The 24,747-nt window shown below is 38.8% G+C and overlaps 1 protein-coding gene across 1 annotated transcript; it reads right to left on the reverse strand.

Annotated features, from left to right (window-relative positions):
- Positions 1-3,049: 3,049 nt before the first annotated feature.
- On the reverse strand, positions 3,050-23,444 carry LOC104621188 (desmoglein-1-like). The gene is made up of 16 exons (XM_010287609.1): positions 23,397-23,444; positions 16,766-16,801; positions 16,267-16,395; positions 15,430-15,585; positions 15,136-15,283; positions 14,034-14,197; positions 13,633-13,767; positions 12,889-13,074; positions 12,448-12,707; positions 11,705-11,847; positions 11,368-11,586; positions 9,875-10,369; positions 7,827-7,975; positions 7,260-7,320; positions 5,438-5,646; positions 3,050-4,021 (listed from the first exon to the last, which is right to left on the reverse strand). The coding sequence occupies exons 1-16, from the start codon at positions 23,442-23,444 to the stop codon at positions 3,050-3,052; spliced, it is 3,510 nt and encodes a 1,169-aa protein (XP_010285911.1).
- Positions 23,445-24,747: the final 1,303 nt, after the last annotated feature.

Raw genomic sequence — 24,747 nt, forward strand, 5'->3', positions numbered from 1 at the left:
ATAGAAATCTAATGAGATCCTCAGCTTGTGGCTCTATTTTCTTCCATGGCAGTATACATTTCATGCTGCCAAGATCTCAATGAGCCTGTGTAAAATTGTAGGATCCTGCTCTACAAAACCCAAGTAAAAATAGAAAGCCATGGACTTGGTGTTGCATGCTGCTGACACGAGTTTTTTGCTTGAATGGTTTAGAGCAGGATTAACATCACTGCTCCAAGTTGTCTGTCTTTCTGGAAAACCATTCATTCTTCATTATTAAACAACATGATTAAAGGTAGACAGCAAGTGGGCTTCTAAATTACAGCTGAAGTAAAAGAAACAAAACTAGTGTCTGTTAGTCAGGATTAAACTATATGCTATTTCTTAAGAATAAAGCTAGAAAAAGAACTTGCACAGAATTTTTAATGAACCGAGTGTTTGTTCATATCTTTAGATACATTTTCCATCCACAATTTGCAGTAACCTAAAAATGTCCACATCTCACTCAGAAAATAATTTTAAGAAAGTTTGTAAAAATTCCGCAGCGGTAGAAATCATTATTCAGAAATGCACTGGGAATGCATTGAAGGATAATGTTGTAATTGCTGTTCGATGTGAGATCTTTTGAGAAATTGTGTTACATAACACGCTATTCATCTTTAAAAAGTTGGTAAAAGATAGTACTAGAAGTAGACAACCACTACATAACCGAAACCTGTACTTTCAAAAAAGATTTTTTCTCTATTAATTCTTCCCCTTTCTATTTCTAGACATGCAAGGGACCATAGTTAGTTCAGACACTCATACTTCTCACAGCATTCCCTTTCAAGAGGGTCACAAAGAATTCAGCATGTGCTTCTGAAGACTAGATATTACTTTGTAGCACAATTAGGAAAAATATTTTGGATTTGCATAAGATGATTATGGAAATATTTACACAAGACTTCATTTTTTTTACATTAAAAAAGTTTTAGTTTTTAAAAATTGCATAGGCTTTCTACATGTCTAGAGAGTCATATGTACTTCAAGTGTTTGCTTTTTTACTTAAATAGGCGGTTAGCAAAATGAAAGAGAGCTTGTCGGCATTTTAGTGAATTTCAGCACAAATTCTCCAGATATAAAATGATACAGCTTTATGTATTAGTACCTATTTTCCTTCTTTAAAGAATGGTTCCAGGAACCATACTTAGAGTTGGCACATAATGTATAGGAGAGACTAATCCCACTGAAGTCAGTACAATTTTAGTGATACTCAAGATAGTCGAGGCTACAGGATGACATAAAAATAGCAGTAGTTCAGATATTATGGGGAGAGCATCTAGCACGCTCAGTTGCTTCAGAAAAAACTTGAAGCCGTGGAAGGGACCCTTTCTCGAGGTAGCCTTGGATTTGGTCATGACTCCTGGGTATTGCTGGTGTTAATGGCTGTGGCATTGACTCAGAGGGCACTGCAGGTTGTCTTTGACAGTGGATCTAGTCACATTTCTGAAAGCATCTTTTAGAAAGCCCTTTCCTGATACCAGACTCAGAAACTTGTCATCCGTTTCTTCTGAGATGAGTTAATCTGGATACACAACTGAAAGTTTCTTCTCCATTTTATAGAGTGGGAGGTTCACAGATAACAAACTTTTTACTAATGTGTCCATTGAAGCTGAAGAAGCAAAATTTGGGGGAAAACTACTGATTTGGTGGTCTAGCAATAAAAGCTAGTGCCTCTGTATAACTCTGTTGTATTTACACTGAAGCGATGTTGCGTACACTATGGTTACTATACATATGATACAGAAGTAAAATGAGATAGATACTATGTTTCAGTATTTGCTCCTTCAGATCATATTCTAAGCCACATTAAGGTATTATTAGAATAACAGAGTCCAGCAGAGCTATTTTTGTGGGAAAATATATGCCAGATTTAATTAAGTTTATAGAATCATAAAGACTTTTTCAATTAACACATTCAAATAAACTTTCAAAATATCAATGCAAAATACATTGACATATGTAATAACAATTCTCCACATTGCTTATTAGCAAATTTATATTGCTCCCAAGTGTTTTTTTCTTTTCATGAAGGACTTCGGCTACCAGTGTCGGTGATACAATACCTTCTATTGCCTCCCCGCGTCACAAAGCTTCTAAGATTTTATTTTCTTGTCAGTATTAGAAAAGAGAACTGGCACAGTATATTATAGCCCTCTTAATATAACCTGACATTGGAGACTTAAATGGTAGTCATAATTTGGCACAAAAATCTGACTAAGAGCTCCTGGTTGACACTGAAGTCCTTTTAGATTTCAGTAAAGCTGTAACGGTAATGAAGAAAAGATGAAGCCAACTTCTTCCTGGGTGACAGTGTCAGCACGGCAGCGCCGGCTGCGGCAAGTTGCTGGTCACGCTCCTCACCATGGGAGTAACAACATGGCAGGCTGTGGAAGCGCGTTTGTTTTACCGAGAACTTCAGAAAGCGATGAAAATGTATTGTGTTTATATGATTATTATTTATAACTATTGCTGGTGATGGGAGAAATGATTGAAAGTGCCATTTTGTAGCGCTCCTTGAATTACATGCAAAGTAAAGTGATGCATTTGAAAGTGCTTGTTTAGTCTTGAGTTGACTAATTATTAAGTACATTCTTTCCCTGTCTTGTCAGTGAGGGGCTATTAACCCAAATCTACTTACTGTGGGAGATCCCTCAGCAGTACAGTATTTTAACACTTTTTTATATGACGTTAATTCATGCTGATACTGTATGCACACAAGGATCCCCTCTCACTGCTCCGCTCAGTAATCAGATCTCTCTAAATACATTAACATCTGTTTACACACTTGCAGTGCTAGGTGGAGAGAAAGAAATAAATTTAAAGCTAACTTCAACTTTCCCTTCACTGACAGTGTCTTGCGTTTGACCTTGAAATGGGGCACCCTTCAGAGATCCTCACACGAGTACTAACTCCTGAAACCTTAGCGCTATTTCCTAGTTATAAATAATAACGATATTCTTGGTGGGTGGCAGCTAACGAGTGTTGGTGCAAATGGCGATTTCGGCAGGAAGGGGTGCCGGCAGAGGCCTTACTGACTGGAGTACTGCACAGTGCTGTACTTTGTCACTCTTCTCCGGGAGGTGCTGGGGGATGCTGTGCCCATCGCCTGACCAAGGTGACAGTCGGCGCTGAGCATCTGACCCGCGCTGCTCAGGCCGCCCAGATTTGCTCCTGCTAGGCTTGTCCCCCCCAGGCTGCTCATCCCAGACCCTGACACTACCCTCTCGGTGACCACCACGTTGTGGGCATTCGATAACTCCGAGGGAATATTTATTAAGCTGCCTGGCATGCCAGAAGCAGGCCTGAAAACCCTTTCTGTCACCACCACATTCGACCCATCTACCAAATCAGGAATGCTCAGAGAGGTCGGCAGCCGGGAGTTAGGCGCAATTACTCTTTCCGTGACGATAACGTTGGATCCGTCTGCAAGATCGGGGATATCTAGCATGCCACGCAAATCAGAGGCAGATGCAGGACCGACAACCCTTTCTGTTACAACAACGTTGGATGCACGCAGAGGGTCAACACAAAGAGAGGGGGAGCCAGAGGTGTAGGTCTCAGTCACCGTCATGTTGCCGTGGAGCAAAGGATCTGGCATTGGCCTTGGGGGCTGTATGGTTGACCCAGATGTGTAGGTGTTTTCAGTAACAACCGTTGTAGTGCCAACTGGGGGAGGCATAGGTGCAGATCCGTTGACTACAATGGTGGTTCCAGGTGGCGGGAGGTTTAGATCACTTTCGGCATTGGGAAAAGTGACGTTAACGGATGGCCAGGGTAGGTTCACATCAGGGAAAGGTTCGATCTCTTTTCCCAGACAGATCTCTGCCAGCGTCTTAAATTTTGGTCCTAATGTATCCAAATACGTTTCATCTGTATCTTCTCCAATAAAGCTGCAGCAACCCACAGAGCCAACAGGCGTGCCGACTCCTTCATGATCATATATTAATAGGCAGTCATTTGCTGGCCGACCTTCATCTTCATCTGCATACACGAATGCTTTCTGTAGTTTGCAAAACCAGAAAAAAAGGAGAACAGAGTGACTTTTCATCACATTTTTAACCATGAAGACTCAAACTGTAGTAAGGCCTGGCTGACTTGAAAAACAGGACGTCAACTGGACAAATTATATCATCAACATTTTTGTGACCTTGAAATAAGTTTTATTCAAAAATTACTGATATTTTACTCTTGTTTCTGCAAACACTTAGCATGTCAAATTTGGTTTGCTATCAGTGGGTCTGAGTGTGGGATGAAGGGAGAGAGCAAAAGGGGTGGGGGAAGGAATGTACTCTTTGGGTAGCAATATCTGGACGAGGCTGTAGGGAGAGGGGCGAAGCAGGATGGAGAGGGGAGCAGTGGAGAGGCCAGGCCAGGGGGCATGGGACGGAGGGTTGACCACAGCAAGGAAGGCTTGGTGAGCCCAGAGGGGGATCTATTTTGAGCAGGATGAAGATCACTGATTAGTGATGGCCTCGGGGATGGTCTGCTCAGTGCAGACGGATCAGGCAGGAAAGAGGAGAATTTAAAGTGAGTGAGGGGTGATGTTGGAGGAAGCAGGGAAGGACACAAGGGGAGGCCTGGGAGGGAGAGGATGGTCGGTAGAAGGGGTAATCTGTGGAGGCCTACAGCTGGCAGACAGCTAATACATAGTGCTCCCTGCTTAGGCAGGGAGATTGCCATCTGGGAGAAGCCTGGGCTCAAGACTTCAGGACTGCTCTGCCCTCTCCTCAACTGAATTTTGTTTGGATTTTGAAATACAACAATCCTTATATATTAATTTCTATTTTGGTGACATGTGCAATCAGTTCATGCTAATTATGAAAATATATCCCATTAACCCATTAATCATGTAAACTTCATAGCATTTTTTTATCTCATATGTAAAGGCTAATTAATATGTTACCAGTTGCAAAACTGCATATTTGTGTCGCTTGCAGTTCACAAGTTCTTTAGGGAACAGAAAGGGCAATTAAAATAAGGAAGAAAGTGAACTGGTGTTCATAGCTCTTTAAGGGTTAAAGTCACTTCATTAAACAAGCTATTCAGGAAGTATGTGTGAAAAAATTCACCAAGTTATTATCTGTTTATACACTGGAAAAGGTGGCAAATATATAAATTTGGTGGTCACTTATGAAGCTGAAAAAATTTAATTGCTTGCTACCCATAACTGCACCGTGTCCACCAGTTTTACAAAAAGGCTATAGAGCAACTGAATCTACTATGCCAGCAGCTCAAAAGCAGTATTACTAGGGTCATCGTTTTTCCTGTTAGTACAGTCAGCTTTGCTCTCACACCAGTCTTATATCACGGAAGCTTCCACCTGAATGGAGTTGTTTTGGATTTCCACTGTGTAACTTGGGGAGGAGAATCCAACAGTAAGCTCGCAGGTGTAACGCAAAGAAAATCAGGTAATTACCTCAGAGAAGTAGTTGTCTAGGAAGGCCATGTTCACCCCTCCTTCTCGATACTCTTTTATTGTTCCTCCAATTGAGCCTTTTGCTTCCCCTGTTCCAGAAATTCCTCCAGCTGTTCCGTAACCAGTACCAGTGCCGTAGCCAACCCCTGTAGTTTCTTCAACACCAGAAGCTACTACTCCTCCTCCTCCATACGTGTTTGTATATATGTCTGAAAACAGAAGAAGTTACCCTTCCTGTGCTCTGTGAAAATTTACACGGAATTTGCCAGTTGTTTTTGCAAACAGTACAATGACACTACTGAGTTTCTAAAGGTGTCTCAGACTAATTTCAGTCACAGATCCATGCACATATGCCAAACAATGAAACTGCAATAAAAATTAAGTGCGTATTAGCAGACATCTAAGACCTTGATTTCATTCCTGAGGCTAGTCTGCATGTGCATATGTGCTTTTGAAAATCAATGATTTACTTGTGTAATTGGCTGGAGAGACTCCTGTTTGGTGTACATATATGCTGTCATAGGATTTGCATTAGAAAATCAGGTAATGCTTATGGGTATTTATGCAAATACATAAATGTATATTTATTATCACTTTAGGGTTAACATTGTTTTGCCATAAACTCTTTTCTAAAAAAAAATGGCTTTGTAACTTCTTTCACATTTCTTAGTTGTTAAATTGTTAAAGGGGATTTGGGAGAATAACAATTGATCATGATAACCACCAGTGTTCATAATGCAGAATGAAAATGAACTTTACAATAAATTATAAACTTTATCCAGATTTTTTCATATATGATAACAAGGAATGGGTGGTCTTAAATATTAGCATGTAATATAATAAACCAATTGTATACTGTAGTCTTGACTCTGATTACATTAAGAAACATAGGCTAAATTATATATATATTTTTAATTTAATCTTGTTAGTCTTAGTTCATAGAATTTGAACCAGGGGCTTTCACCGTAATGATACTGAACAGTGGAAATAAAGTAAACCACATATGAGGTCTTAAACTTTTCAATTATCATGGCAGCAGAACTTCCCTGAGAATGAAGAAAGACTCTTAATTCACATTTATGCCCCAAAATGTTCTCTTGATTTTACCTTAAGGATGAGAACATTTTTGAATAACTAATAGTCATCAGAGAATTTGTCTTGCAGAGTGTCATTTCTTCCTGTAAGAAGCTGAAAATGGATCTGTGCCAGCATCCTTCCTGTTGTGGAGTAAGGAATGGCACTGCAAAGAGAAGGTGGCACTGCAGAGCTTGACTTGTTCTCTATGACCACGGAATTCCTGGGGGAACCTTTTCTCAGAAGCACAAATTTATTGTGCTATGTACCAGCTTTCTGTCTAGGATAGTGCACAAATGGTTAGCAATTAAGTGGCTACTTGACAGGTCCTGTTCTCCCTTGTGGGAAGAAGAGCCTGGAAATTGGGAAGAACTGAATTTCACTACTGAATTATGAAAGAAAATTTCCTTATTATGGCCTCAAGATTTTTTTCTACTAAAAGTGGTCTTGAAAAGACCCTCTGTTCACTAGCAGGAATGATAAAGAAAAATTTCCTGAGATTTGAAAGCCTTGGCATGTGTTTCAAAATAAATGTAGTTTGCAGAAATGAATCTGCTCAAAGGCTTAAAACTCAGATCCTTTATTCATACTGGAAGTCCTACTAGCATCAGTTTGACTATCTGTAGGTGGAGGACTGGAAGGGTTGGGTTGTAGCTGAGAAACCAAAGTGATCCTTGAATCAGAAGGCATGAAGTTCTGAAAGATAGCTTTATAATAGCACACACAGAAAATTTTAGGATCTGCTTACCAGACGGTTCACCGAAATCACCTCCCGCAGCTGTTGTTGGGGCAAGAATGTGAGAGACATCCTGGAAAACAGTATTTTGACTCCTTAAGTTATGACTTTGAAAATCCCATATGAAGACCAAGACTTGATGAATCATGTTAAGGAATTAGCAGTCTAAACTGTTAACAATAGCTATTAATTACCATATCCATAAAACAAAACAAGACAAAACAAACAAGACTCCAAATGTTTTTCATGGTCAAGGTAAAAGGTGATCAGTGAAGATGGTTTGTATTAGCTTGTCCTACTTTGCACCGAAACAGCTTGCTAGTTACCGTGTTTCAGCTGAGGGAATAGTAACACCAAAATGTTGGGCCAAGTTAACTGAACACAACTTAAACCACAAAAACTCCACCTGCAAATGTTAATTAAGAATCACTTTTCATATCTGCCTGGGAATTGTCGACAATGCCAGGCTTCTTTTGGAAGATGACACAATGCTACAATCACTTTGATGCTTCTAGTCAAATGCCGTCTTTTCTATAAATGAGAGTTTCTGTGGGTTTTAGAAACATGGGATGTACTGACCCTGTCTTCAGGCTGTGCACCCTCTATTCCCCATGGATGAATTGCCCCTTCTGTGCATTCGGGCACAGGTTCAAATCCAGTTCCGACTCCACCTGCGGCGCCAGGTCCACAGCCACAACAGTCGCTCATTGACATCAGAATTGGAATCACTTAACAGGAAAGAAACAGGAAACAGAGATTTAGGACATCTCTTCCTCAGAGGAATAGCTGCTTTTCCCAGAGGGCAGGTGCTCAAGAACTTTTCAAAATATGTCTTTTAAAATGTTTCAAATCAAGCAGGCTGCGAGTCTGGCTTTCAGAATCATTAGCTGCTTTTGGAAATGTATGTATTTGGAAATTCAGAATAATTTGTACCTTTAGTTATAGCAGAGCAAAGCGGGGGTGGAGTAGGGCTGTTACTCCAAATTTACTCCTGTACACCTGGGAACAGACTTTTATCTATCTCAGCTTAATGAAGCTAAGTTGCATATGAAAATTAAACAAACAGAACCAGTCTTGCCACATATAGCATTCAGTGATATTCACTCTTGATATATAAGCATACATTTGTCCCTTCAGGTATTGTAATTGAAAAGAAATACACATTAGTAATAATAGAGACATGAGAATCAGTGGAGTGATACCCACCTGGCTACAGTGATCTTTGGCTAAGGCTCCAGTCACATTTTTCACATCATATATACTTAACGCTTGATTTGAAAAAACAATAGAGGTAAACCCCAAACCCCAGTTTTACCAAATGATTACACAGAGTGAGTCAGGTTTCTCAGTGTGCTGGATTATGCCTAGTTCTTTCAATAACTCAGTGTTGGAAATTGCTGAATGCTTTAAATGTCAACATTGAAAACATTGCTCATTTTAGAAAGATACTGCAATATTAATTCTGGCTGTCTTTAGGTCCTGAACCGAGATGGCTAAATTAGTAACCTCCTATCGCTGCAAAGGGAACAGGGAGAGACAGTTGCCTACACCAGACTCAGAAGAGCATCCAAAACTCTCAGTTTAACATCAAAGTGAACTGAAGAGAAAAGGGGAAAGGGCTATACAATGCACAAAGTGCTACCTCACGCTGCGCAACTAAGGATGTGTTTACTCCAGACTACCGACTAGGAGAGGAGAATTCCAAAGGCAGAAAGACAGTCTGTCCTGTAACGTTAACCACCTAGGAACTACAAATAAAACAGCCTTTTGCAGCTTCAAAATTTTGTGTTGGTTCATTCCTACTAATCAACGATCAAAACCCAAACCAAAACGCCCTCCTCAAAAAATCAGGGGAAAAATCAGTTTCCTCTGGTTTTGTAGTCAGTATTTCTTCATTGGGAAATTTTAGATGTTGATTGCTTGATGCCCAGGCAGTGATGGAAAGACGGTTGCATCTGATTGTGGGGGTCTGAGAAGTAATTGCTTGCATAAAGTCTAACTTGAATCATTCTTATCCGTGAAATTTATACTTCTTCAAAAACACTAGGACATATGAATGAACAATCTATTTTGAACCTGTTACCACAAATGTTACTTGTTTTTAATAGATGTAAAGTTTGTCAGCAATAGCCAAAAGGTTCAAAATTTAAGATGATTATGTTTATTGTTCTACTACTGAAATCTGCCTTTTGAGTTCAAAGGAAGCTTGTTATTTACATCTTTCCATACCCAGCTTGGAGCTGATACTTGTCCATTTCTTTCAGTAATGTAATGGAAGTACGAATTGCAAAGTGTGGCAGGGACAACTCTTGCCCAAAATCTTCTGAATCTTCTACTAAACATTTCTGTCCTGTCTGATGGCCTGAGAACTGGATAACACCTTAGGAAAAAAATCCTAAGTCTTAGGAAGGAAATAGTTATTTCTGAATGAAATATGTATATAAAAGTGTAGAATATAAAATAGATAGAAAGTCTTATAATTTAAAAGACAATTTTTTTCTCTGTCAAATGCCCCATGGGAACCAACAGGTTAACAACCAACCTGAAAAGTCACCTTATTTTAGAAGAATTTAAAAAATACACTTTTTAGAAAATTAATAAAATTATTTTCTTAATCTTATACTTACAGACAAATATTAATCCACCAAGAAACATCAGGCCAATGGCAGCACCGCTAAGTGTGGTAGAAGATGGGATATTTCTGCCATAATTTCCATTTCCATTATAAGTATCATCAGTGGCTGCAGTAAATCCTTCATCACCTTCACCGTATCCACCAGTATAAACCTCCTCAGTTTCTTGTCCTCCAGGTCCAGACTCACCATTACCACCACCTTCTTGTTCTGTTCCTCCTCCACCTGCCTGGCCTCCTCCACCAGCACTACCATCGCCACCGCCGCCGCCACCACCACCACCGCCACCACCACCACCACTGCCACCACCACCGATGATAATTACTCTCGTGGCCCCACTGGTGCAGTAATTACGACTGTCACACTGACAAGCTTGCACAGGAATTATATGTGGTTTAAGGCAGCGTCGGCCTTGGTTATCCCTTACGCTGATATAGATCCTATAAAGGTAAAAGTCAATGTTCTGACTCACTAGTTCTGCAGAGGAAGCTTTGGGGAAAAAAGAAAAAAGAGAAAAATATTTAGCTTATGCTATTGACTATAAATACTGTACAAATCTATAATTTTTGTGAGTAATGTTCATAGAACAGAATGAAGACTAACTGTTCCCATTCCAAGATCTTCAGTTACTTAGGCGTCTACAGTACTTCTTATGGAAAGCTGAAACTTATGATATTCATCTATGCTAGTTTTTTCTTTTGGAAAACCTAAGCCAGATCAGACTAGTCATCACTTTTTAACCTGAGAAATGTAAAAGAAGCAAATACACTCCTTTAAAACTACTGCTGATTTTTAGTTGCACAGTACTGAACACAAAAATTTCAAGTTTTCTACTTTTTTTTTCTCTCACAAGGAATTTACATGTGTTTTTCAGTAGTTTTAAAATATTTCAAGTTACACATTTACATCTGTTTAGGACAAATAGGAGACACAAGAGTAGTTGTAATTATGATATTTACCATTTAATACAGTCGTCTTTGTGATATTTACCTTTTAATATAGTCTTCCATGCATTCAGCAAGTTATGCAAATTCTGTCATTTACTAATGTATGAGATTTGTTTAATTCATTAGTTTGTCATATCCTGTTGGAGAAAACTGGAAAAGCTCCACTGGGCACTGACTAAAAAGTTTTTCTTCAAAATACAAGTAAGTACAATTTGAACAATAAATTGTAAAAGTGGTAATCTTTCTTTGACATTTTCATGTGCCTCTCATAAAAGTAGTTCTAATACGATTTTTGAATATGTATATATTATGTATATGTATATGTACATATATATGTATGTATATGTACATATATATATACACACATATGCAAATCCAGAGCAGCTTCTTGGATTCATATGAGCATAAAATCACATTTAAGTGAGATTAGAATAGATTCTAAAAACTATTTGTTTGTTATCAAATGTTATCCTAATTTGTTATCTTAGATAAGAGCTTATTATTGCGGTTTATTCTGCTATAAAATGTAGGTTAATTTACCATTTATTGATCTGATAATCCATGTAGTTTGAGGTTCACCATGTATGCTGAATGTAAAGGGGGCACCATATCGATCACCAGCCGAACTCTTTGCGGTGACAATCACTGATGGGGAATGCATACATACTTTCCTTAATTCAGTATTGATGGTTGGGCAATTGTCATTGATGTCTTGTATTGAAAGCACAATGGTGCCAGTAGCCGTGTATTGAGGAACCCCTGTAAATAGAAGATATTTGTGGTTAGGAGGGCATATAGATACTATAAATCATGCAGGTCAGATGGGAAAACTAGAAACAGGAAAAAAAAGAGAGAAATCTGGAACAAAGAGAGTTACCTCTGGTGATAGCCAGAACCTCCGCTGTGTACTGCCCATTGATTACATAGATTGATTCCCGGTTAATAACTTTGTTCAGTGTGATTTCGCCAGTGTTTTGATTGATTCTGAACCAGGCACCTGGATCACGTCCTATACTATATCTGTATTTGGTGAAGCAAAAATACTCAGCATTATGTTACAAATATATGCATTACATATTCATTTTGCAAATAATATTTGTCACTTTAGAGTATTTTTTTTAGGCTGTACTAGGTTCTATTGCATTTCACTCTGTTCAAGCAAAATTCCCGTAGACTTCAAAAGATGTCAATTTTTTTTTCTTACTGTAGAATGGGCTGCTAGTGATCTTTTTTATTCTCATTGCCCATTACTGGGGTTTTCTTCTTGCTTTTTTAGAGGTGCTAACAAATTCCCTATTTGTCGCAAACATTTAAAGAAAAAATATTCTTAGGTTGGGTTAGAAAAAAATCTGTTCTGATTTATTTAAGTTATAGCCTGTTAGAAGAATTATATTTTCTTTTTCTTGTGCACAAAGCTAAGGAAAGTAGGAAACAAAAGCAATCACAGCATAAAAATGGGCTGAAGAATATACTATTCCATTGTTATTAATCTATTGCTAATCCATTAACATTTTAAAAGTTGTTTTTTAAAGCACCCTTTAAAATACCTATTCCTCATCCCATTGAAATCTCAATTGAAAGAACTATTCCATCCAAGGAGGTAAGCAAAGCAGAGCTTACACAACATTTGTTGCAATAGCTCCAGTGTCCTCATCGATGGCTGTGTATGTTCCCACAACATAGTTCACTCTTGTGCTTTCTGATACAGAAAACACAACTGAAGATGGCTGAAATCTTGGTGGTTCAATCACATTTTTTACTTCTATTGTGAGAGGTGTTCCAGACATTCGGAAGTCCTGTGCAACAGAGTGGTGGAAGGCAGCTACATTCCTGACACCAATAATCAATGAGTGAGTTTGGAGATGTTCATAATTCAGTTCCTAAAAGACAAACCGCAGAGAACTAGATAATAAATAAAAGTTCCTTTAATTTATTAAAATGTTTTCTATTTTAAATGGTTGAGTGACTGTGTATTTACTGCTCATTTAATTTTGTTAGCAATTAATTAAAGCTGTTTTAAGATGATTATTTCAACAGTCGAATCACAATATTTATCCATACCTTTATTACTCTAAGGATTCCTTGATTTGTAGCTCGATCTGTAACAATTTCAAACCAGTTATCTTCATTACCGGATATAAAGAAAAACTCTGCTAACCAATTGTCTGTATACTCTTCATCACCATCCAGAGCTTGTATTCGTAGCAGTTCTGAACTGAGTGAATTTTCTGAAATACTTGCTGAAAACTGCAATGACAGATAAATACCTATTAGCAAACACTAGAATATGTAATGTGAGGAAAACACAGCTGACTGAAGAGATTTTTTGCAGGATGTCCTGCCCACAGTCCATGCCAACTTAATAAAAATCGTGTGTTCTGGGTAAATTGTGGTTCTGGCTGCAGATCTGAAGAGCTGTATCACCTCAAGTGTTTGCAGAGGCAGCTAAGTGGAAACGGCTTTGTGCTTTCTATAAGAAAAGATCATACAAAGATTGGGTTAGTCTACGTAGTCTGGCCATATTGCACAGGTCTGGGTGCATGAATAACCGGATTTCTCTGACTACAGAGAAGTCAGTGTCAGGACTGACTTCTCTGAATACAAAAATAATCTATGTGTATGTTATCAGAATTGGTGTGCAAGCAATGGATTGGATTTTGAGCACGCTTCAAGGAAACAACCCTGTTAATCCAGCCGAGCATTCAAATGTGAAAGCGCTCTATGGGTTCGTAAGGGCTCGGTTATCAGCTGGGTTTTGAACGGGGTTTTAAAGCGGTGATGTGGCTCTTGGTGTTAAAAACTTACAGAGCTTTGAGCAAGAGTTGGAAAGTTGTCATTGACATCAATAACTTTAACGTTACAGCTACAAAGGGATGATATTCCATCTGCAGCTCCATCCCGGTCTGATGCCTTCACGACGAGAGTGTAGCTACTATGTTGCTGTCACAGAAAGAGAAATGAGTGTGTTAGAAGGACCACAAGTTCATCTTAAATGTTATAAATACTCATTTTGTCTTGCTACTATTTCCTAATGCAGGAATTTGCCTTAGGCATTTGATTGTAATATGTAAAAAAAATGCATTTCTCCCTTAATTTTTGTAAAAACCAAAACCTTTCTAGTTTTTGGTTTGGTTTTTATACTGTCCTCTCATAACACATATACACCACAACATCATGTTATTTAACTTTGGAAAGGGAAATGTTACCTCTCTGTCAAGATAATTTGCAAGATGAAGTTCTCCAGTATATTTATTCATAATGAACATGGGTGGACCAGAAGGTTCCTGACTCTCTATCTTGAAGGCAATTTTAGAATTCAAGTGATTAGGTTCATCTGCATCTGATGCAATTATTTTCATCACCAGTGTGTCTAAAAATAAAAAATAATAATTAAAAAAAAAAAGAAAATCTGTTCTATTCTTGCAAACAACTCATTGAGACAATGCTAAATCTTGGTGTATAGAAATGATAGAACGCTATATATTCATTGATCTTAACAAAGAAAAACAGAAGTTTAATTTTGTAGTACTGATTCTGACTGAATGTTAATGACTTTAAAATAAATTAAAAATTAAGGTCAGATGAAATAATGTAGATTTTCACTGAACATCTTTAAGTCACTGTAGGGACTATGTAAAAACAGTAAGTACCGAGCTTGTAGGTATTCATGCAAGAAATCTGCACTATTTTAAATGAGAATTTCTAGAACGTAGAAAACAAGCATCAGGCACCATTGCCTCAATGCTATTTGCATGTCTAAGGTTGATTGCTGTACTTTTGGTTAAAAGAAACATTTTAATGGTTCACGTAAGGGTTTATTTAGTAATATTCTACTGCAACTGCAATACTCAGGCTACAAATACAAATATTTGAAATAGTAAAATGGGAAAAAATGTATTTTATATACCCTCAAAGGAAATAAGTGTAGGTGTAATATTAATTTTTTTTAATGAGAAGGAATAAACTGATTTATTTTAAATTTTCACATCTGAAAGAATTTGCATGATGGTACGGTTAGAAACTGGAACATTCAGCATTCATGTGTGGGAGGAAAGGGGGAAGGAAGCATCTCTGCTTCATTTTAAGCAATGAGCTTGGGCCCCAGCTCGAATAGCACTTGGAGAAGCATCTGCCGCTCCTTCCTCTGCAGTAGCCCTGGCCACCGGCAATGTGTCATTGCCTAAGAAAAAGTAGAATCAGCACCCCAGGTTTATATTAACTGTACTCTGGGAGCTTCACTAATATATACTATTAGTATAGTATATAGTATATAGCCTATACTATAATAGGCATAACATAGTTACTTACTGTCCATACTGCTTTCTTCAACAGATCCTGTAAATACAGTTTGTGCAAATATAGGAGGGTTATCATTTATATCCAGAACTCTGACTCGAAGTTCAAGAGGTGGTTCCAAATCTACACCCGTCACTGAGTGTTTAGCAAAGCAACGTATCTAGATAAAGAGATTTACTCGTTTTAAAACCAAAAGGGAAGTAAGCAAAGTAACGATCTGAAACAAATGAATTTGTCTCCTTCTGCTCTCCCTGCCCCACCCTGGATCCATCATTATAAAGGTAAAAGAAAAAGGGAAGTACTTACAACAAATACTGGGGTTACTTCCCTATCCACTATTGATGTTATATTAATTTCTCCTGTTCTTGGATTAACAACAAATATTCCATAGGGGGCACGATCAATTCCAACTCCAGAGATGCTGTATGTGATTGGATGGTTTTCTTCACAATCTGATCGGATCTACAATAATAGATAATAATAATAATTTATGCCAGTTTGCTGAGTACCCCTGCAGGGCTTTTCTTCCTATTATTAGTTCCTGTAATAATTTCAGTTTCTCAACCACTTATCACAAGGTTCAACTGACAGAACCGATGGAAGGCCCTTCTACAAAACAGTCAGCCTAGAGATCCGTCTCCCCATAAGCGCTGGACAGGCGTTGTGTTTCTCTTAAATCTTCCGGCAGGGGAGTGGAGCGAGAAACTTCAAAGGAGATCCCACTGCGGCTGGACCTCAGTAAGGGTACAGTCGTGGTGAGAGCATAGGAAGACACCTTCTTTGCTTTGCTGCGCACAGAAGACAACTTTTGCTCGGGGGTTTCTCAGGGTGAGAAAGAAAAGAAAAAAATGTCATGGTCTTGTACACAGGTGCTGCGCATGAAGAGGCTTCGGCTGGAGCTGTCCAGGAAGTCGACTGACGGCAACGTTCCAGGAAGCCTTTGGTCACTCCTCAGCAGGGATGTGGGTTCAGCTTATGAGGTTGTCTCAGCCGAACTGGAAATATTGAATCATCTTTCTTTTACTCTACATTCCCTGCTTTGACTGCTCTAAGCAAATATACTTTTAAATCTCTCCGCTTTTATCAGCCTGTCTTTAGAAAAACTTCCTTGTCAGTGAACACTTTGTTTTTCTTTCTACTTACTTTGGCAATTGGATTCCTCTTAGAATTATCTTCTCCTTCTCTACAAGCTGCAGCAAATTTGATCCATTCACGTTTTTGTCTTCTGAAGGTCTTCCATCTTGCCATTCCATTTTCATCCCATTCTTTTACCTTTGACAGAGAGTTCCAGTATCATATGACCAGTAACTTCAATCCATTTTAAATTAATACAGACATTTAGAATTTCCAACAATAAGGAGAAAAGGGATTTTTATAGATCCTGTGCTTTTTTTTTATGTCTGCGAGTCCCAAACTCTACAAAGACTGTACATGTTTACTTTAAAATTATTCCTGTGTATGAGATACGCATTTAGGTTCAGGAGAATTTCTCTTGAGAGGGTGAGCAGGTTATCACCTGCAGCTGTTTCATATTTAAATATGTTTTAAATCTTCAAGTTCAGCAATTTATTTTCCATTTAATTTTTGCATTGATTACATTTAATTTGATCAGAAAATCAGTTTCTAAAGAAATATATATTACCTCTACATGAAATCCTGTGCTGAAATCCAAGAGTACCTGCAAAAACAAGAAGATTGGCATATAAAAATGCAAGGGAAAAAGCAGTAAGCAAAATCCAACTACCATACGTTGTTAAACTGCAGGACTGGAGCAGTACTTTTTTCTCAGGTCTATTGCAACAGCTTATCTAGGCTGTAGCTACAGGATTTCCGTAAATGACTTTGTGCGATTAATTTTTTCCTATGTCCATCACTTGAATGCCTTGCGTTAACAATTTCAAAATTAATTTTGTCTTTCAAGGGAGAACTTTGAGTTTAAATGGATGTACCATAGCAAATTTCGAGTTATACCTATATCAAAATACGTCTTTCACACTGATTTTTAGACTGTAACACCTCAGCTGAAGAGAGAAGTGTTTGCAAGGGTTGTTATTAAAAAGTATGTCAAGGAAACTAGAAAAGGAGCATTTATTTACTCTAAAGAATTTATTCTTTATTCTTTTTTTTTTTTTTTCTTATTTAGAAAGTCCACAGCAGACCTGGCGTACCTCACTATGTAGTTTAACCAAAAAGAACAAAAATGTTTTCCTGAAACTTCCCACTGAGGCTGAAGAGATTCAATGTAAGATGGAAAGCAAACTGCAGTCATCAGGCAGATTTCCCTGGAGTGCAGTGGGCTTTGATTTGAGGTCTACTATGCAACCAAAGTTTTGAGTAAATAAAGGTGGCAGGATCAGATGCAATATGTAATTATTTTAAAATTAAAATAATAGAAAAACCTCAATTTTTTTTATTAGCACAATTTAAAAGGTGTCACAGTTTAATTAACCTTGTTCCTAAATAAGGCGTGAAAATGAAGTTCACTTGGTGAATGTGCCTCCTCAGAGCATCTCTTTCGGGTTTAGGACCTGCCTCTGCTCTCTTTGATGACAAAGGGTGAAGAATAGGAGATGTGGAGAACTGGATGCTTCATTCACCATTGGGAGAAACAAAATACCAGGTGATTCAGAAAGTGTGGCAGAGTTTCTCTTTTCTCACCAAATGTGGTTAACAGCTGTAGTTATCAATTTTCCACTTTCCTTATCAGTTCCCAGTACTGTTCAATAGCTTTTTTTTTTTTTTTGTCTGACATGTTTTATCTGATGGGTTTTTTGTCAGTTAGATAAAATCTGTGACAATCTTTTTCTCTATGGTAGGTTTACCTCATGGGACTTTCCTCACTCAAATTTATTGCATTGTTCTGTCAAGGCTGGAAGATGGGCACAGACTTTTTTCCACTTACTTCATGTTAAAACAACCTCTTACATGCAACAGAATAATGAGCAGCAGCTTCACCCTCCTTCCTCTCTCTTCCTCCTTTTCCCTGTCTACCTATATGCCGTAAGAGGTCCACCATCTGTCATTTACAAAGCAGCGTGCAGTGATCTGATCTTGCCCAGAACATTCCCTGAGTCCTTGGCACATAATGGCTGCCCTAATCTGCTTCTGAATGACTGTGGATTTGCCCATTTGCTGTGCATATACCTTGAAACTTATTGGACTATTCATGGAGTAAGGAATATTTTTGCTTCTTTGAGCAAGCTGTTGACATAAATGGTTAAGAAAAGTACTCTGCAGGAAAATCATTACAATACGTTCATGTGCTAAAAGCATTAATACATCTTTTAATCTGAGTTTATGTCTTGATGACTATTTAATCTTCAGCTGAAAATTTGGGTTCACATTCATGTGCAGCCATTACTCATTTCAGAGAAGGAACAATATCAGACTCCATGTAAACTGCAGGGTTTTTTCACCGCAGTGGGAGCTCAGGTCTGTCCTCTTATAATCCCCCTTGGAGCTTGGGGAAACATGGGAGAGTGGAAGGGGCAGATTATACCCTCACCAGAGAACCTGAGTGATGAAGTCCACCAGAAATAGCATTGATTCAACATCTCTTATCAGTTGATCCCACTGGCAGAACAGAGCCTCCTTTGGTGACTACATTGAAATCTTCTCCACCCTTAGGCTGAAATCCCTTCTGGCATGCAAGCGTCTTGACCCAGAAAAGTATGGGTATACACCTCCCAGTGCAATGTTAGTGAATCTTGTCTACTGTCTGCATCCTGTAGCCTAATCTGTTATTTAACAGTGAAACTAATATCTCACATCCAGCCACTTCGCTCTCGTACTCAGCAGGTCTAACTGAAAAACTGTGTTGAGTATATCTGAAATAAGAATTATGCCTGTAAAGAATTCTGCTCTTTAAGGACATGAATATTCATAAAACACTGATTTCAGCTTATAGGGAGCTCTGTTTTCAAGGACTGAAGATACATATTTTACACTGGTGTTTCATCCTTTGTTTTTGAGCACCAATAATGAGAATGTCAGGAATTTGTTCATCAGTAATGTTGGGGATTATATATTTAGGCCCTGTATTTCAACATTTGTCCTGCGCTAACTAAGGAAAAACCTGTTCTGTTATGTGTTGCTAATGGAAGATCTTGAAAGAAGTCTTGGTGGTTTTGAATCCAGAGTCCTTAGTACAGTTTGTGATAGTATTTGAAAAGGCTAATCCGATGAACTTGATGTCTGCGTTTGGTATGTCTCTCAGTTACTGCCATGTTATAGGAAGGAGGGCAGGCAGACACCAAGGCTGTCTAGAAAACCAGCTAAACCTCATCAATTCTGGAGTGACATCTATCCAACTTGATCTAATATCTTTCTGCAATGCAAATCCTTTCTTTTCCTAGTGCTATTTCCAGCAGAGAAGTACTGTGTCCTAGCAGCTAACTCCAGCAAACTTCTAGGTAGTGAACAAATTTCCTTTCTAAACTAGTATCCAAGTACAGTACTTTCCATAGATTTAGTGATTAACGATAATTAAAGCAATAGAAGCCACTGGAAGGTGTGGGATGCATCCTGAGGACCTTGGGATACGCAAGACGATCAGAAAGATATGAAGATTTGCTGTCCTGTTAGTCTTTGAGAGACTGTGAAAAAATGGAAAGTCTGCAGAGAAACTAGAGGCTCGTTGCACAAGCTGTTTCTGGTTTGCGTTGGGAGAGGTGCAGGCAGGAAACATGTTTATGGTGACTGTCATTTGCACAGTGGCTTGTCTGAAAGCTTGTCTTTTATTGTAATGATACAGAGCCTCAACCTTCTGTTCAAAATGACGCCTTAGAGTCACACTGGAGTTGTTCTGGATTTATTCTGATGTAACTGGGAACAGAATTAGGCCCATAGGATGTGTGTGGTTCTTTGCACCTTCAAAGCAATTTACAAACAAGAATTAACTAATCATTAATTGACTGCCAAGCAATATTATACGCAATTATGGAATCCTCCCTCCTCCACCTACTCAAATCTAAATGACTGAACACGCCTTTAACATCTTCCCAGCATTATTCATATTGGATCTGCTTCTTTCTCTTTGAAGTCAACAGCGGTATTGTTATTGGCCTGGATGGGAGGAGTGCTGAGAATTCACACATATTATATTAGTCATCAGGGTGCCATGGTAGCTCTGGTTGTGTCAGCGTTTTGGGACTTTTACATCTTTCTTACTCAGCCAAAGCTCTGACTAGTAAAGGGTTGAAATAATGAATGCTTCCTTTTATTCATTCTACATCTCTTTAAAAAATGATAAATCAGTGCATATGAAATAATGAGAAGCAGAGATGAAACATATGACAAAACCTCATATTTTGAAGAGAACCCATTTGATCACTTTTAAATCAAAACATGAATGTGTTTTTATCTATACTTTTCATTTTCATAGGTGACTAGTGAATGTGCTTCTTCCAGTTTAAAGGGGAAGTTTTTCAGGATGATTTTTCTGGCACTTTGTTTTCTAATTCTGCAGAAGTCAGGTGTTTCTATTGCTTCCTGTGTTAGCAACTGCTGACATCGATAGTTTGTATTACATCCAGGATAGAGAATCCTTTGCTATTTCAGTAGAAATATGCCAATGCTCCTGTTAGTCAGAAGAATGTATTCCAAAGTTTTATTTATTTTAAAATATGTTTATTCAAAGAACTGACCACTTTGAGAAAGTTTCCACTGAGATTCTTTCTGTTCTGCTGAGTCATACAGAAATAGTGGATTTCCATACAGTAACTGAGCTTAACCATTAGAAAAATGAACAGAAAAGTAATTTCAATACAGGATGTATGCCATTATCATTCAAATTTGAGTTTTTCAAATCAGTCATGCTAAGTTTCCTCAATAAATCTCCTCAATGAAACCTGAATTCTAATATGGCTTGGAGTGCTCTATCTGCAAATGCATGATTGCTTAGGGGCCATTTTTACTTAAGAATGTAAACCTGCAGATTTGAGAACCTAATCTGAGGTGATAAATCCTGGATGTGGAATTGCTTTAGTTTCTATCTCTACAACAAAATTTTTTGGCAGAAGAGCCTGCAGGTTCCTGGCTACATCCTGGCAGATGTTTCGTATGCATATGCAAAGGGAGGATTTGGTCCCTTAAGATTTTTATGTGCAACCAGGTTATGAGTAGGAGGTGTAACCATAGCCTAACAACTGGGGGGGAAAAAAAAAGCATAGATAACACATGGGAAAATGTAGCCAGACAAAAGTGCATATAAGAGATGTGGTGAATTTACAATTATTAGCTGTCACATGATAGCTGGCAGGAGAAGAGTCATACCTGATCAAACAGGTTATTTCCATAAAACGTGTCTGTGCAAGTATCACAAACAGAACTCTCTTACTCATGAGAATAACGCCTTTGAAGTCACGTGAGCAGGGCTTGCGGAATCAGTCCCACCAATGGTGAAATGCATGTAGAGAATTATTAGTTTCAGGGCTGGTAAGTTTTCTTTTTTTGAAAGTGTGCTAGCGTACTAAAATATGTATAACTCCACGGCAATTTTATCTGATACAACTTATTAAAAATATGCTAACCAGACACACCATTCAGGTGATTTTCATGAAAGAGTAATCAAGCTGAAAACCGAGACTGTTTCTCAGAATACACTAAAATTGGATACATAATTTATAGTTTACTTAATCTCTACAGTTTGTCCATCAGCTTTCCATAAAGTGCTGAAAGATGCTGTTAAGCGGTACAGGCCACCATGAACACTGCTATGCAGAAGAATGCATAAAAAGACAACAATTGTTTGCTCTGGGTAGTAAAAGTTCAAATATTTGATAATCATCAAAACATAATGGCAGTTTTCACAATTGCTCCTTTCTCCTCACCCAACACATATCCTTCATCAGTCACAATTGTAACGATAATATACTCAAAGAACGAAAACGGCTCCAGAGTTGCCGAGAGAAGTAAAGCAGTAAAATCTATTTTGAATGGACAGATCTTGGATACAGTAGAGTCAACTTTTTTTTGAACTTTGACACATCAGGCGTATGCGTCACCAGGTAACTGAGTAAAATGAATAGTCACTAATGCGACATGAAAATCCAGACGTGTTAATGTGATGTGCAACATGCCAATCTCACAGACCTCTGCATTGTGTTAAACAAGCAGAAACTCATCCAAACCGTAACTTGCTTTTGCCAAGTTTTGTCGTTGTTTGCTTGGCAGCTGCCCTGTGTGAGTTAGTCCTACTTTACTGACTGCAGAGCTGTCACCTAAAATTAATGGATTATCTTTTCAGAGTAAGTTTTAGGATTTCATATTCTGTAACAACAAACACTTTTTCTTTGACTATAACATTTCTAGAGGAATCAGCAACAAGATGTTTACAAACATTTACACTTACTAATACATTCTGTAAAATGAAAGCCACAGGAGGATGTAACCATAATAGAAAACCCACTCTTTTCGATCTTCAGGGCCTTAAACCTCTACCTAATTTTAGAAGAGCAGTACAGTTGAGTATAAATAATCCACACAAAAATCAGACTGCAGGAGTAGAAGGGCCCCCATAACTCTTTCAAGCCCTTTCTGGGTAATTTCCCAGCCTTGATGAACACACTGTACAGCCATGCCACTTGACTATAGCCACAACTTTCCTTTTACAGTGAGAAAAACAAACCCAAAGAGCAACACTTTCATCATGCATTCACTCGCTCAGCACATGGCGCTCAGACACTAATGCACTACAAGACAGGAATTCTTTGTAGTATGAAAAAATAGGCCAAGTCTTGATTTTTACTCAGCTAAGGTCTGCACTAAATTTCATGTTTTTCTCTTAAATATAGCCATAGGAATTGGTCAGCTCTGAAGCGCTCTTGTTAATCAGTTTAGAAAAATAGATTCGCTCTTAATATTCCCTTGACTGATAAAAAAGTAAAGACGTAGAACCAAATAATATCCAGTCAAGTTATTAGGATATTTATAATAAGATTTTTATTAATAACAGTGACTCCTTAAATAGTAGCCACAGACAACATTCACCTGAAGTCTTGAATTAAACACAGAAATTCACATAATGAACATCAACGGACTGCAGAAAGTCATAATCAAAAGAAACATTTGTCACCATTTAATGAAAAACTAAATTATTTGTAGGAAACCTTCAGAAGTGCACCTTAAAATATGCACAGCTTTATTTTCTATGCGAAGTTTCACAAGATTTTTTTCTGGGGATAGTTTACACTGTGAAATGTAATGCTCCGCTGGGGAAGATCCAACTGGCACAATCACAGAGGTTACAAATATTGTTTTAAAATCTGACTTACCAATAAAAGGAACAGAAAAGCGGCCGTTCGGTGAGGGAGCCAATCCATGGCATCTGCCTTCTCGGATACAAGTCCAACCGAGTTATGGGTACAAGCCTGTTCTTTTTCCCCTCCCCCCCCAACTCTGGTGTCTATTTAAAAAGACACTCGGTAGATGTCTTATACCCAGCCCTTCGCGGTGCCTCTGCCTCCCTCTGAGGGAAGCACTGAAGATGCTGTATAACAGAGTGTCTTTCCCCACCCCAAAATCCTGGGCTGGTCTCACCTGAAATGCTTGACAACATCATTATTGCTTGCAGGTAAAAGCTAAGAGACACACCTTAATTCTTATTGCACTGAAACCCTTTGTTGGATACGAAAAGGAACATTTTAAAAACAGAAGGCAAGCTTCACTGAGAAGATACCGAGTGATTTATAAATTACTCACAACATAAGGAATCATTAAAATGGTAACTTATCATTGCTTTGAATGCAATTACCAGTTTTCTCCTTGCACCAGGTATAATAGAAGTGCTTAATGAATCTTAGCGTAAAGAATACGGACTTTAAGAAATGATTAGTTTAAATTAAAATATAAGGCCATTTGTTTATTTCCAGGTGTGAAGAAGTCAGTTCCACGCACACTGTTCACAGAAGTGCAGCACTCAGAGCAGAATGGGGCTGCCATTAAAGGGGTAACATATTAATCTGGGGGAAAGAATAGTGTTTTATTCATTAGGCCACACGAGTAACTGAAAGAGAGGAAGGAGACTTTCTGCGTCGACCAGCTGCAAAGCCTCCTCGTGCCATACCCTTTCCTTCCTACGGGCTGTGCTCTTGCTGACACGGCGGAGAGGGAGATGTACACATGTCCCGTGCCAGAGAAACCGGAGAGATTCTCAAATCAACAGGTAGTGGAGGAAAGGGAGGATGTGCTGCACAGCTCCCTCCCGGCCTCATTTGGGACGGCACAAGCACAAATAGGTGAGGGATGGAGAAATCGAAGAGGATTCCCCGCTTTGCTCGGCAATAGGTCCCTCCCTTCTGCAGCAGAGGCCTTGTAAGTCCCTCCTGGCATCCTTGGGACACCTGAACTGCCCTGTAATGGGCAAGAAAAAGATGGAGTGAGCTTCTGCTCTGCCTCTGCACCTGGAAGGAGAGTGCGTGCTTCACCCCTGAAAGTGCAGTATGGCTGGCGTGCTCCTGCGCCTGCAAAGCCCATCACGGTGCTGGGCATCTCCCGGGACCGATCTCAAGCTGGGAGAAGAGGGCTCAGGACCTCTGGGGTTACTCAGCACCTCCCCGAGAGCGGACCCACGCTCCTGCTGGGTACGCAGCTTCGCAGCCGCCGTGCCCACATGCCGCTGGGCGC

This window comes from Phaethon lepturus, unplaced genomic scaffold (assembly GCF_000687285.1).
Source record: "Phaethon lepturus isolate BGI_N335 unplaced genomic scaffold, ASM68728v1 scaffold4685, whole genome shotgun sequence".
Lineage (NCBI taxonomy): Eukaryota > Metazoa > Chordata > Aves > Phaethontiformes > Phaethontidae > Phaethon > Phaethon lepturus.